Source organism: Lynx rufus, unplaced genomic scaffold (genome assembly GCF_022079265.1).
Source record: "Lynx rufus isolate CCGP_SWC_20201006 ecotype Redwood Valley unplaced genomic scaffold, mLynRuf1.p SCAF_16, whole genome shotgun sequence".
Classification (NCBI taxonomy): domain Eukaryota; kingdom Metazoa; phylum Chordata; class Mammalia; order Carnivora; family Felidae; genus Lynx; species Lynx rufus.
In genome coordinates, this window is record NW_025814830.1 from 21,913,972 (window position 1) to 21,927,378 (window position 13,407).

A 13,407-nucleotide genomic window follows, 5' to 3' on the forward strand; every position below is an offset into this window, starting at 1 on the left:
CAATACTATGTTGAATAATAGTGGTGAGAGTGGACATCCCTGTTGTGTTTCTGAGCTCTCGGGTTTTCCTCATTGAGGAGGATATTAGCAATGGGTCTTTCATATATGGCTTTTATGGTCTCGAGGCATGATCCTTCTATCCCTACTTTCTTGAGGGTTTTTATCAAGGAAGGATGCTGTATTTTGTCAAATGTATTCTCTGTATCTATTGAGAGGATCATGTGCTTCTTGTCCTTTCTTTTATTGATGTATTGTATCACATTGATTGTTTGGCAGATATTGAACCAAGCCTGTATCCCAGGTGTAAATCCCACATGGTCGTGGTGAATAATTCTTTTAATGGATTGTTGGATCCGGTTGGCTAATATCTTGTTTAGGATTTTTGCATCTGTGTTCATCAGGAAAATTGGTGTGTAGTTCCCCTTTTTAGTGGAGTCTGTGTCTGGTTTTGGAATCAAGGTAATGCTGGCTTCATCGAAAGAGTTTGGAAGTTTTCCTTCCATTTCTACTTTTCAAAAGAACAGGTGTTAACTCTTCTTCAAATGTTTGGTAGAATTCCCCTGGAAAGCCATCTGGCCCTGGACTCTTGTTTTTTTGGGAGATTTTTGATTACTAATTCTATTTCTTTACTGGTTATGGGCCTCTTCAAATTTTCTGTTTCTTCCTGTTTCAATTTTGATAATTTATATGTTTATAGGAATCTGTCCATTTCTTTTATATTGCCCATTTTATTGGCATGTAATTGTTCATAATATTCTCTTATTATTGTTTGTATTTCTGCTATGTTGATTGTGGTCTCTCTTCTTTCATTCTTGATTTTATTTATTTGGTTGCTTTCCTTTCCTTTTTTTTTTTTTTTTTAGCAAACTAGCTAGGGGTTTATCAATTTTGTTAATTCTTTCAAAGAACCAGCTTCTGGTTTCATGGATCTGTTCTACTGTTTTTTTGGGTTTTTTTTTTTTTTTTTTTTGGTTTCGATAGCATTGATTTCTGCTCTAATCTTAATATTTCCTGTCTTTTACTGGTTTGGGGTTTTATTTGCTGTTCTTTTTCCAGCTCTTTAAGGTATAAGGTTAGGTTGTATATCTGAGACCTTTTTTCTTCTTTAGGAACGCCTGGATTGCTACATTCTTCCCTCTTATGACTACCTTTGCTACATCCCAGAGGTTTTGGGATATATGTTATCATCTTCATTGGCTTCCATGTACTTTTTAATTTCCTCTTTAACTTCTTGGTTAGCCCATTCATTCTTCACTAGGATGTTCTTTAGTTTCCAAATATTTGTTATCTTTCCAAATTTTTTCTTGTGGTTGATTTCAAATTTCATAGTTTTGTGGTCTGAAAATATGCACGGTACGATCTTGATCTTTTTGTACTAGTTGAGGGCTGATTTGTGTCCCAAAATGTGATCTATTCTGGAGAACGTTCCATGTGCACTGAAGAAGAATGTGTGTTCTGCTGCTTTAGGATGAAATGTTCTGTGTATATCTGTTAAGTGCATCCGGCCCAGTGTGTCATTCAAAGCCGTTGTCTTCTTGGTGATTTTCTGTTTATATGATATAGCCATTGCTGTAAGTGGGGTGTTGAAATCTCCTACAATTTTGGTATTATTATCAATGAGTTTCTTTATGTTGGTGATTCATTGATTTATATATTTGGGTGGTACCATGTTTGGAGCATAAATGTTTACCTTCTATGTTTGGAGCATAAGTGTTTACAATAGTTACATCTTCTTTGTGGACATACCCCTTAATTATGATATGATGCCCTTCTTCATCTCTTGTTCCAGTCTTTATTTTAAAATCTTTATTGTCTGATATAACTGTGGCTTCTCCAGATTTCTTTTGGTGACCATTTGCATGATAGATGGTTCTCCATTTCCTTCTTTCAATCTGAAAGTGTCTTTAGGTCTTAAATGGGTCTCTTGTAAAAAGCCTATAGATGGATCTTGTTTTCTTATCCTTCTGTTACCCTATAGTTTTGATTGGAATGTTTAGAGTGAGCATTGACATTTAGAGTGAGTATTGAAACATATGAATTTATTGCCATTATGTTGCCTGTAGAATTGAAGTTTCTGTTGATGTTCTCTGGTCCTGTGTAGTCTTTGCTGCTTTTGGTCTTTTTGGGTTTTTTTTTGTTTGTTTGTTTTGTTGTTGTTGTTGTTTGGTATTGTGTCCCCTCGGAGAGCCCCCTTAAAGTTTCTTGCAGGGCTGGTTTAGTGGTCATGAACTCCTTTAATTTTTTTTTTTTCTGGGAAACTTTTTTCTCTCCTTCTATTTTGAATGACAGCCTTGCTGGATAAAGATTTCTTAGCTACATATTTTTCTTATTCATCACATTGAATATATCCTGCCACTCCTTTCTGGCCTGCCAAGTGTCTGTGGTTAGGTCTGCTAGGAACCTGATCTGTCTTCCCTTGTAGGTTAAGGACTTTTTTCCTTCGCTGCTTTCATGATTCTTTCTTTGCCTGAGTATTTTGTGAATTTGACTATGAGATGTCTATTGGATGGTCAGTTTTTTTTTAATCTAATGGGAGCCCTCAGTGCTTTCTGAATTGTGATCTGTGCCTTTCCCCAGGTTAGGAAAGTTTTCCACTATGATTTGCTCACATAACCCTTCTACCCCTTTTTCCTCTCTCTTCATCTTCTGGGAACTCTATGATTCTAATGTTACTCGTTTTTAATGAGTCACTGAGTTCGCTAATTTAAAAAAAAATTTTTTAAACATTTATTTGTTATTGAGAGACAGAGATAGACAGAATGTGAGCAGGGGAGGGGCAGAGAGAGAGGGAGATGCAGAATCCAAAGCAGCTCCAGGCTCTGAGCTGTCAGCACAGAGCCTGACGCGGGGCTCAAACTCACAAATGGTGAGATCATGACCTGAGCTGAAGTCGGTCACTGAAGTGACTGAGCCACTCAGGTGCTCCGAGTTCTCTAATTCTTATATCGTGCTCATTTGTCTTAGGCTTTCTCTTTTTTTCTGCTTCATTATTGTCATAAGTTTGTCCTCTATATTGCTGATTCGCTGCTCTGCTTAATCCATAGTTGCCGCTGTGCCAACTATTCTTGATTGCAGTTTAGGTATAGCATTTTTAATTTCATCTGTTTACTTCTTTTATCTCTACAGAAAGGGATTCTAATCTATTTTCAACCCAGCCACTGTTCTTATTATCGTGATTGTAAATTCTGGTTCAAACATTTTGGTTGTATCTGTGTTGATTAAGACCATGACTGTCATTTCTTCCTGGTCTTTCTTTTAGGGTGAATTCCTTTGTTTCATCATTCTGAAGGAAGAAAAGGTATTAAAAAACTAAAAAAAAATACAAATTAAAAAATTAAAAACAGCACAAAATATCAGATAAAGAATGCAAGAGGGGCGCCTTGGTGGCTCAGTCGGTTAAGCGTCTGACTTCAGCTCAGGTCATGATCTTGTGGTCCATGAGTTCAAGCCCCGCATTAGGCTCTGTGCTGACAGCTTGGAGCCTGGAGCCTCCTTCAGATTCTGTGTCTCCCTCTCTCTTTGACCCTCCCCAATTCATGCTCTGTCTATGTCTTAAAAATAAACGTTAAAAAAAAATTAAAAAAAAAAAAGAATGCTAGATCCTAGGTGTGTTTTGGTCAGGTTGTTGAAAAAGACCTGATAGATTAGAGAAAGAAGGGGAAGATAGAAAAGAAAAGGAAAGAAAATAAAAGGAAAAGGAAAAAAGACAAAAAAAGGAAAACGTTTGAAAATTTAAAAAATGGATACAATAAACTAGAATAAAATGAAATGATGTCAGTAAAATAGAATTTGAATTTCCAAAAAAGTGAAAAATATAGTAGGAAAAATCTAAAGAAAAATATTTTTACAAAAATAGAAATTAAAAATAGTTTTTTTTTTCTTTCTGTATTCAAGAATAAGAAAGGAAAACAAATTGAATAGATGGGCCCTTGAACTGAATCAAATATGATTGTAATTATATCTGGTTTCCCACAGAAGTCAAATTGTGAAACACTTTATAGTCCATAAACTAAGCATGCAGTGAGACTTGTGGTGTTCTTCAAGAGTGTGGTTGGTCTACTTGGGTGGGGCTTAGTGTAATGGCTCCATTCACCACTAGATGGCACTCCTTAGCTTACTGGGGTGGATTACTGTCCTATGTCTAGGCGTGTATGCACCATCACCCAACTACCCAGTCTCTAGTCTCAGAACTCTGTGCTCTCCCGCACCAGCATTTAAGCACCCGTACTTTGTCTCCGGCTTCTGTCCACTCCCTGCTTCTACACTGTCCATGACCAAGTCGTCAGGTTGCCAGGCTGCATCCTCCTGTGTTTTATTTCAGATGGGGCTGTGTTTCCCAACCCCTCACTTCTGTGTGACTGGGGCTTTGACCCATTTTGGCTCCCTGAAGGAGGGTTTTGCTGATCAATGCCCGGGTACAGGCCTGTCCCCAGAAACATTTGCAAGACCGTGTCCTTGCAAAGGCCCAGTGACTGCAGCTGGGCACCAGCCTGCTCCATAAAATGTTCGTGCCATCGTGTAGCAGCAGTGTTTCAGGGATTATCACAAATCACAACACACATCTGGCAAGAGGCTTCACCCTTAACGCCCTTGTTCCAATACCAGCAAATGTGGCCTTTTTCTGGGTTCCACTAGTACCTTTGCCTATGGGGGGGGGGTGCTGCACTGCCTCTACCAAATGTCCTCCTAGCAGGGGAGCCACCTCTCCCTGTGTGGCCTGAGGACCCCGAGGACCTTGCAGTCTGCTCCCGAGGATTCACCCTTCCCACCAGAGCACCACAAGGTTGAGCTGTGGAGTTTTAGACTCTGAACTCCCCCTGTTTACACAGTCTTAATGTAATTTAAACCCTCTCCTTTTCCTTTCTCCTTTTTTTGTTCAGTCCCTTGCAATGTTTCCCCTATGACTTTTTCTTTTTCTCTCCAGCTGCTTTTTGGGTGGGAGTACTTTTCCTGTACTCTACTCCCCATCTCCATCTTGTCTCTGAAATAAGAATGTTCCTTGCCCTCTGTGGCTTTTCTCTCCCCCAGTTTACCTCTCCATGCTGTGTACCTGCCGAATTCTGTGGTTCAAGTTGTCCAGATTGTTGTGCTAATCCTGAAAGCAGTCTTCTAGGTATCCAAAATGGTTTAGTGTTGATCTGGCTGCATTTCAGCGATGAGAGACGCCAAGAAAAATTTTCATTCTGTCCCGCCATTTTGGCCCCTCTCCTCATTTTTGCTTTAATTACCCTTGCTTCCTGAGACACGTCTCAGTATAATGTTGCTGTGGCTGAGGTCGGAGAGGCTTTTGTCTGTTTTCTCTTCTATGATTTTTTGGTTTCCAGTGTTACATTTCTGTCTTTCATCCATTTTGAATTTATTTTTGTGCATGGTGTAAGAAAGTGGTGCACATTCATTTTTCTGCACATCACTGTCCAGTTTTCCCAACACCATTTACTAAGGAGATAATCTTTTTTCCACTGGATACTCTTTCCTGCTTTGTTGAATATTATTTGGCCATCCATTTGTGGGTCCATTTATTGGTTTTATATTCCGTTTCATTGATCTATGTCTGGTTTGTTTTTTTGTTTGTTTGTTTGTTGGGTTTTTTTTTTCCAGTGCCATACTGTCTTGACGATTACAGCTTTGTAGTACAGCTTAATATCCAGAATTGTGATGCCTCCAGCTTTGGTTTTCTTTTTCAACATTACTTTGGCTGTCTGGGGTCTTCTCTGGTTCCACACAAATTTTAGGATTGTTTCTTCTAGTTTTGTGAAGAATGCTGGTGGAGTTTTGACAGGGAATGCATTGAATATGTAGGTTGCTTTGGCTAGTATAGACATCTTAACAATATTTTTCTACCAATACATGAGCACAGAATGTTTTCCCATTTTTTTGTGTCTTCCTCAATTTCTGTCATAAGCTTTTTGTAGTTTTCAGCATATAGATCTTATACTGCTCTGGTTACATTTGTTCCTAGGTTTCTTATGTTTTTTGTTACAATTACAAATTGGATCAATTCCTTGATTTCTGTTTTTGTGCTTCATTATTGGTGTATAGAAATGCAACTGATTTCTGTTCATTGATTTATATCCTGTGACTTTGATGAAATCACATATCAGTGCTAGCAGATTTTTAGTGGTGTCTTTCAGTTATTCCAAGTAAAGTATCATGTCATCTGCAAAGAGTGAAAGTTTGACTTCTTCTTTGCCAGTTTGGATGCCTTTTATTTCTTTTTGTTGTCTGATTACTGAGAGTAGGACTTCCAATACTGTGTTGGACAACAGTGGTGAGAGTGGTCATCACTTCATGTTACTGACTAGGGGGAGAGCTCTCAGTTTTCCCCCATTGAGGATGATATTAACTGTGGGCCTTTCATATCTGGCCTTTATAATGTTATGTTCTTTTTTCCCCTACTTTCTTGAAGGTTGTAATCAAAAAAGGATGCTGTATTTTGTCAAATGCTTTTTCTGCATCCAATGAAAGGACCTTATAGTTCTTATCCTTTCTTTTGCTAATGTGGTGTATCATGTTGATTGATTTGTGAAACAGTTCTGCAACCCAGGAATAAATCCCACTTGATAATGGTGAGTCATCTCTTAATGTACTCTCAAATTCAATTTACTAGTATCTTGTTGAGAATTTTTGCATCCAGGTTCATCAGGGATATTGGTCTGTAATTCTCCTTTTTAGTGGGGTCTTTGTCAGATTTTGGAATCAAGGTAATGCTGGCTTCTTAGAATGAGTTGGGAAGCTTTCCTTCCATTTCTACTTTTGGAACAGTTTGAAAGGAATAGGTAGTAACTCTTCTTTAAATGTCTGGTAGAATTCCCCTGGGAAGCCATCTGGCCCAGGACTCTTATTTGTTGGGAGATTTTTGATAACTGATTCAATTTCTTTGCTGGTCATGTTCAGTATTTTTTTTTTTTAATTTCACTTGAGACTTTCTCTTTCACCCATGTGGATTGCGTTGATGGACAGGTATTGTTTTGTTTACAAGTGTTGGGAGATTTTCCTATTGCCTTGTGTTATTGATTCTAATTTGATGCCATTGTAGTCAGAGAACACATTGTGATTTTAGTAGCTTTATATTTTTGAGGTTTTATTTATGGCCAAGATATTGTCTATCTTGGTATATGTTAGTGGGCACTTGAAAAAAACAAGATATACTCAACTCTCGTTATGTAGATTTTTAGTAGTCAGCTTGGGCTATCATAAAATACCATAGACTGGATAGCTTAAATAATATAGATTTATTTTGTATAGTTCTAGAGACTAGAAAGTCCAAAGGCAAGACCAAAGTGCCAGCTAATTTGATTCTGTGTTGAAGACTCTCTTTCTGGTTTGCTGATGGTTATCTCTGATATCTCGTAGGGATACCAATGCCATAATTAGGGCGACCCTTCATGATCTAATCTAAATGTGATTACCTTCTAAAGGCTCCATATTCAAATATATAACATTGGAGATTAAGGCTTTAATGTATGTATATTGGAGGGGAACATAATTCAGCCCATAGCAAGAATGTTATAAAAATATTGACTGGATTCTGCTGTATAATGGTCCTTCTGTATCCTCACTGATTTTATATATAGTTGTTTTACTCATTGTTGAAAAAGAAGTGTTAAAGTCGCCACCTATAATTATGATTTTGTCTATTTATCCTTTTAGTTCTATCAGTTTTGCTTCACATGTTGTGCAGCTCTTTTATTTGCTGCATGTACATTGAATATTGCTATATTTTCTTGGTGAATTGATTTTTTTCATCATTATATTATAACCCTCTTTGTAGTAATTTTCTTTGCTCTGATATCTACTTTGTCTGATATTAATATAGTCACTCTTTCTTGTTGTAAAGTAATGTTTGCATGAGATTTCTTTTTTATCCTTTTACTTTCAATCTGCCTATATTGTTATATTTGAAGTGAGTGTCCAATAGACAATATATAATTGGGTCATGTTTTTAAATAAACACTGCCAATCTTTCTTTTAATTGACATATTTAGACCTTTTACATTTAATGTAATTACTGATATGTTTGGAGTTAATTCTGGCATTCTATTTTATTTGTTTTGTGTTTCTCTTGTTTTCATTTCTCTTTTCTTACCTTCGTGTGAGTTCTTGAACATTTTTTACAATTCCATTTTGACTTATATATATTAGATTTGAATGGATCTTTTTGTATAGCTTTTAAGTGCTTGTTGTAGGTATTACACATATACAGATACAGATACATTTACATTTACAACAATGCAACTTATTGATATCACCGTTTTACCAGTTGGAGGGAAATACAGAAATCTTACCTCCCTTTATGTGATATTACCCTCTCCCATTTATAATATAAATATCCTAAGCATTTCCTCCCCATACATTTAGAACCACAATTTTACAACTTTTGCTGTAACCATCACACAGAAAAAAGCCTATTGTATTTACACATATTTTTGCTTACAATCTTCCCTTTTCCTTTTTTTTTTTTTTTTAAATTTTTTTTTTCAACGTTTATTTATTTTTGGGACAGAGAGAGACAGAGCATGAACGGGGAAGGGGCAGAGAGAGAGGGAGACACAGAATGGGAAACAGGCTCCAGGCTCTGAGCCATTAGCCCAGAGCCTGACGCGGGGCTCAAACTCACGGACCACGAGATCGTGACCTGGCTGAAGTCGGACGCTTAACCGACTGCGCCACCCAGGCGCCCCTTCCCTTTTCCTTTTTGATTGTTCCAAGATGGTTGATTTCTTTCCCTCTCTCTTTCTGTCATTTCCTTTCTGTTTTGAGAACTTATTTTAATCACAGTTTTAGAGTAGATCTGCTGGTGATAGAACTCTTCTTTTTCTTTTATCTGAGAATGTCTTGCCTAGATAGATAGATAGATAGATAGATAGACAGACAGACAGACAAAATAATATATTTACTGGTATAAGATTCTGGGTTGACAGTCCTTTTCTTTCCGTGCTTAAAAACTTTTGTGCCGAATCCTTTGAGCCTTCATGGTTTCTGATAAACAAGTCACTGCTATTCAGTTAGTTTTCCTCCTATAGGTAAGGTGTTTTCTCAGGCTTCTTTCAAGGCTTTTTTTTTTTTTAAAGATTTTTTTGTTTTTAAGTAATCTCCACACCCAACATGTAGCTCAGACTCACTAACCTGAGATCAAGAATGGCAAGCTCCACTGACTGAGCCAGCCACGTGCCCCCTTTCAAGATTTTTAATTTGTATTAGTTTTCAAAACTATGGTGTGTCCTAGCATAGATATTTTTATTTTATTCTGTTTGAGTTAGCTGCTTGAATCTGTAGCTTTTGTCATTTGCTAATTAGGAAGTTTTCTGCCATAATTTCAAGTACTTTTTTTTAGCCCTGCCCTTTTTCTCCTCTCCTTCAGGGAGTCCAGTTACTTGAATGTTAGATTTTTTGTTACAGTCCCATAGATCCCTGAGGCTCTTTTCATTGTTTTTTAGAGTCTTTTGTTAAGACTGGATAATTTCTATTGTTTTATCTTTTAATCTAGTTGTTTTTTCTTCTGTCTTCTCCATTCTGCCATCAATCCTGTCCATTAAGCCTTTTGCTCTGATTATTGTATTTTTCAGTTCTAAGAGGTTTGCTGAGACTGCCTGTTTCTTAGCTGAGGCTTTCTATCTTGTCATTTGTTTCACTAATATTCATAATTGCTCAATGAAGCATTTTTATCATGGCTGTTTTAAAATTTTGTCCCATAATTCTAACATCTCTTCCATTAGCATTTATTATCTTTTTCATTCAGTTTGAGATCTTTCTGTTTTTAGATATGATGAGTGATTTTTTTTTATTAAGGCATGGACATCTGGGTATTATATTATAAAACTCTGAATCTTTTTTTAACCTTTTACTTTAGCTGTATTTTATTGACACCATTCTGGTAGGGGAAGGGGACAGGAGCATCACTCTATTATTGCCAGTTTAGAATGTATTGCCAGGTTTTTTGTTGACATCCAAGATAGAGAGTCTTCATTCCTTCTGGATCTGGGTGGGATGTATCGCTCCCCAGTTGGCTTCCAATGATACCTTCCTGGTTGGAAAGGATAAGAATGCTTCGTTACTTATTCCCAACAGGCCTCCATTTATATGATAGGGAAAGGGTGTAGCCTTAGAGCTGGGCATTAGTGAAAGACCTAACTCTCCATTGGACCTCCTATGATGACATTCCAGCAGGACGGGGAGGTTCATTTCATTACTGATGGGTAGGAGTGGAAATCTAGGCTCTCCATGTGATCCTCACAGTATGAGGAGGGGAAACTTCTTACCACCCATTGAGAATAAAAAGTCTTGGCTTCTTTCTTGGACTTCTCTGATATCACCACAGCTGAGAGGGTTGGTGATTGGGTATGGTTCCTCATTATAGACTCTGGAGTGTAGATGTCTAGGTTTCCCATTCAGCCTTTATAGGACTGGGTGGAGATAAGGACCACGGTCTTTTTCTGAATGGTTATTGTCTAAAGTTTTCTGTTTTATTGGGCTTCCCTATTCCTTGTCCTTTGGCTAGAGAGAGCAGGCTTTTGTTGGGGCTTTTTTAAATGTACCTACTGACATTTCCTAGTTGTTGACTTCGTTAAGTCTGTTATATATGAGGCAAAAAGGAAACTCAAGGTGTTTACCACAGTGTTGTTCCTAAAATCCTGAGGTTCTTAGCCAGTCTGCCTTTTCCCCCCATTTTCTGAACCTTTTTATGTTTGCTTATATAATGTCCAAGGTTTTTAGTTATATTTAGTGAAAGGAATAGGGAAAGTTATGTCTGCTCCACCTTTCCATCCATGTATTTCAAAATAAGTTTCCCACTTCTTTCTATTCTTTCAAAATAGATTTCCCTATCTGGTAATAAAAGTAGTAGTCTTACTTGAGAACATTTCGTGTAAACAACTCAAAGAAAATATGGATGGCAATGACATGATTAGCTTAAAACAGTGCTTCTCAAATTTAAAGTATATTCAAGAATGTAGAGGGCTTTTTAACACTGTTGGGTCCCACTCCCAGAGAGGAGTGAGAACTGGCATTTCTAACAAGTTCCCAGGGAATGCTGCTGCTCTGGGGACCACACTGCACTGCTCTGGGGATTACTGCACTGTAATCACTGCTTTAAAGAAATATTTAAATGATGACAGGTCATGACTTCTAAATGATATTAATGGCATATGCAGTTGCTTTAAGTAAAAAAAAAAAAAAAAAATTATAATAAGTAAAATAAGCCAGGTATTTGATCTAAAATACTTAAAGGTTGGTATTTATAAGATGACAGTGTCACATTTTTAATGAAATTGGGGTCTTCCCACTTTTTAGCACTATTGTATATGACATTTGAGAGGCCAAAAGGGTACAGATTTTACACAAAGAGAAGAGTATAGCAAAGAAATGAGAGGTGTGGTGATCATTTGTTCTTTGAGCATAAAATAATGCCAATTTTATTGGACCCTAAGCAAAGAGCATTTGAATGGTTGTATTAAACTCCTATTAAACTCTGGTAAGTGTGTGACGTGCAAGATCTTTTTTAAAGCTCAGAGTTGATGTCAGAAAAGTTCTGTTAAATTGATCTGAACTAATGATGCCCAATCTGGTTATTACTGAGTACATGTCATCATAATACACCTTCCTCTAAAGTTCATCTTTTTTTTTTTTTCTTGAGTTAGTGAATATAAATGATACTGGGATTAAAACTACTCCCACCAACAGTATGACCATTTGTCTAGATCAAGGTGAACTTAGAAATATTTTTCCCAGAAGATCACTAACCATAAAAAAGAAAAATTAAAATAGTGAAATGTCAGATTAAAGTCTCTTAGACATTATTTTTCTCATGGAAGTTGTTATAAGTGATAATAAAGAAACTTGCTTGTGAATATTCATTAGATAATGGTTATTTTGTAGCCATATACATCAGTATTTCCTTTTTCCTTTTAGCTCTGTTGGCTTAGCAAAAGCAGCTCTAGAAGCAATTAATGGATTCAACCTCTTTGGCAACCAGGTAAAAAGAAACAAAAAACAAAAACAGCAATATCAACAATAAATTTTGATTATTTTGTTGAATAGTATGATTAATTAATGTGGCCATTCATTTACCCAGTCATTCCTTATGATCAAAGAATGTCTGGAATTTATGTAGTTGCTCATGGTTGAACAACCTTTCCTTTGAATTTGATTTGCCAGTTAAATTTTAAATTTAATTTTCTAACTAAAAAACGTTGCTTAATTTAAAAATATCTTTTGATAAAGAATTGTCATTTTCTTTGTTCAATAAGTTTTCTCTCATATCTCTTGTTGAACTTTCACATTTTTATTTCTCTTTCTTTTTTTAAGTAAGTTCTACGTCCAGCATGGGGCTTGAACTCAAGACCCCGAGATCAAGAGTCTGATACTGTACCAACTGAGTCAGCCAGACACCCCCAGTTTTCACATTTTAAAATATTCTTGACATTATAAATCATATATTTTCCATGTCAGTTCCCATGTTAATTTCAACTTAATGTGTATCAATATATATCATGGATAAGGGAGTTTGTGTAATGTGTGCAACCAAAGAATTGGAAACTTTGATCCTAGCTTAACCTTCAGCTGGCTGTAATTTTATGTCAATATCTCATTTTATTTGGGATTAAAAAGGAAACCCTGAGGGTTATCTTAAATTTTCATAAGATGTTTAACTAGTTTCTGCACCTAATCGAGTGACCATGGACTGAGTTGTCAAATGGAAGGAAATAATATGTAGGAATACAGGTTGCTTTTCTGGGTCAAGGAGTAAACTAAATTTCGTTGGCAATTTTTGTAGATTTCTAAGATGGGAGGGTAAAAGAAGTTTCCAATTGATACTATAATTAACCCTAAGCTATTAAAATGCTAAGTCAGTGAACATACATTTTAGGAAGTTATTGAAAAATGTGACATGGTTTTTGTTATAGCAGTTATAATACTGTTCACCTCAAGTCTTTAATTTAAGAAAGTTTCAAGTTGGAGTATGGTAGCACAACTGCCTTTCTGCCCCTTCCTATATATGCAGTCTCTTTTCTTCTCACTCCCATTTCCTCTGGAGGATGGACTCTGATTATATCCAGTCCATGAAGAATGAAGAATGAGCACAGACATGAAAGGATTGGGAAAAGGAGAGCAACACCCCATTCTGGGTTCCCAAGAGGTGACTCTAAATCACCCACTCCCATACTCTTCTTCCTCTCTCAAGACTTCTGGCTGGAGAAATGGAGGGATCAGAGATCATGGGTACTTAGCAGTGTGTGAGCCTACTGAAAATCATGAGTATTAATATTATGCCTCTCCTGGAGATTCTTGGTTCGCCTGGCACTGTAGGATCCCTTGCCTTGTACCAACATGTCTGTCTCTCTGGAAGAGTCAACATACTCAAGAAAATCCCACTATATATATATATACGTGTGTGTGTGTGTGTGTGTG

The 13,407-nt window shown here is 36.8% G+C and overlaps 1 protein-coding gene across 7 annotated transcripts in view; it reads left to right on the forward strand.

Annotated features, from left to right (window-relative positions):
* The window catches only part of PHKB (phosphorylase kinase regulatory subunit beta), a 269,916-nt gene that overhangs the window by 140,493 nt on the left and 116,016 nt on the right, over nucleotides 1-13,407 (forward strand). For all 7 annotated transcript variants that reach the window (XM_047078353.1, XM_047078347.1, XM_047078349.1 and 4 more), the window contains one exon: nucleotides 11,908-11,971. In XM_047078353.1, coding sequence (XP_046934309.1) covers nucleotides 11,908-11,971 — 64 coding nt within the window. The remainder of the gene's footprint in view (nucleotides 1-11,907; nucleotides 11,972-13,407) is intronic.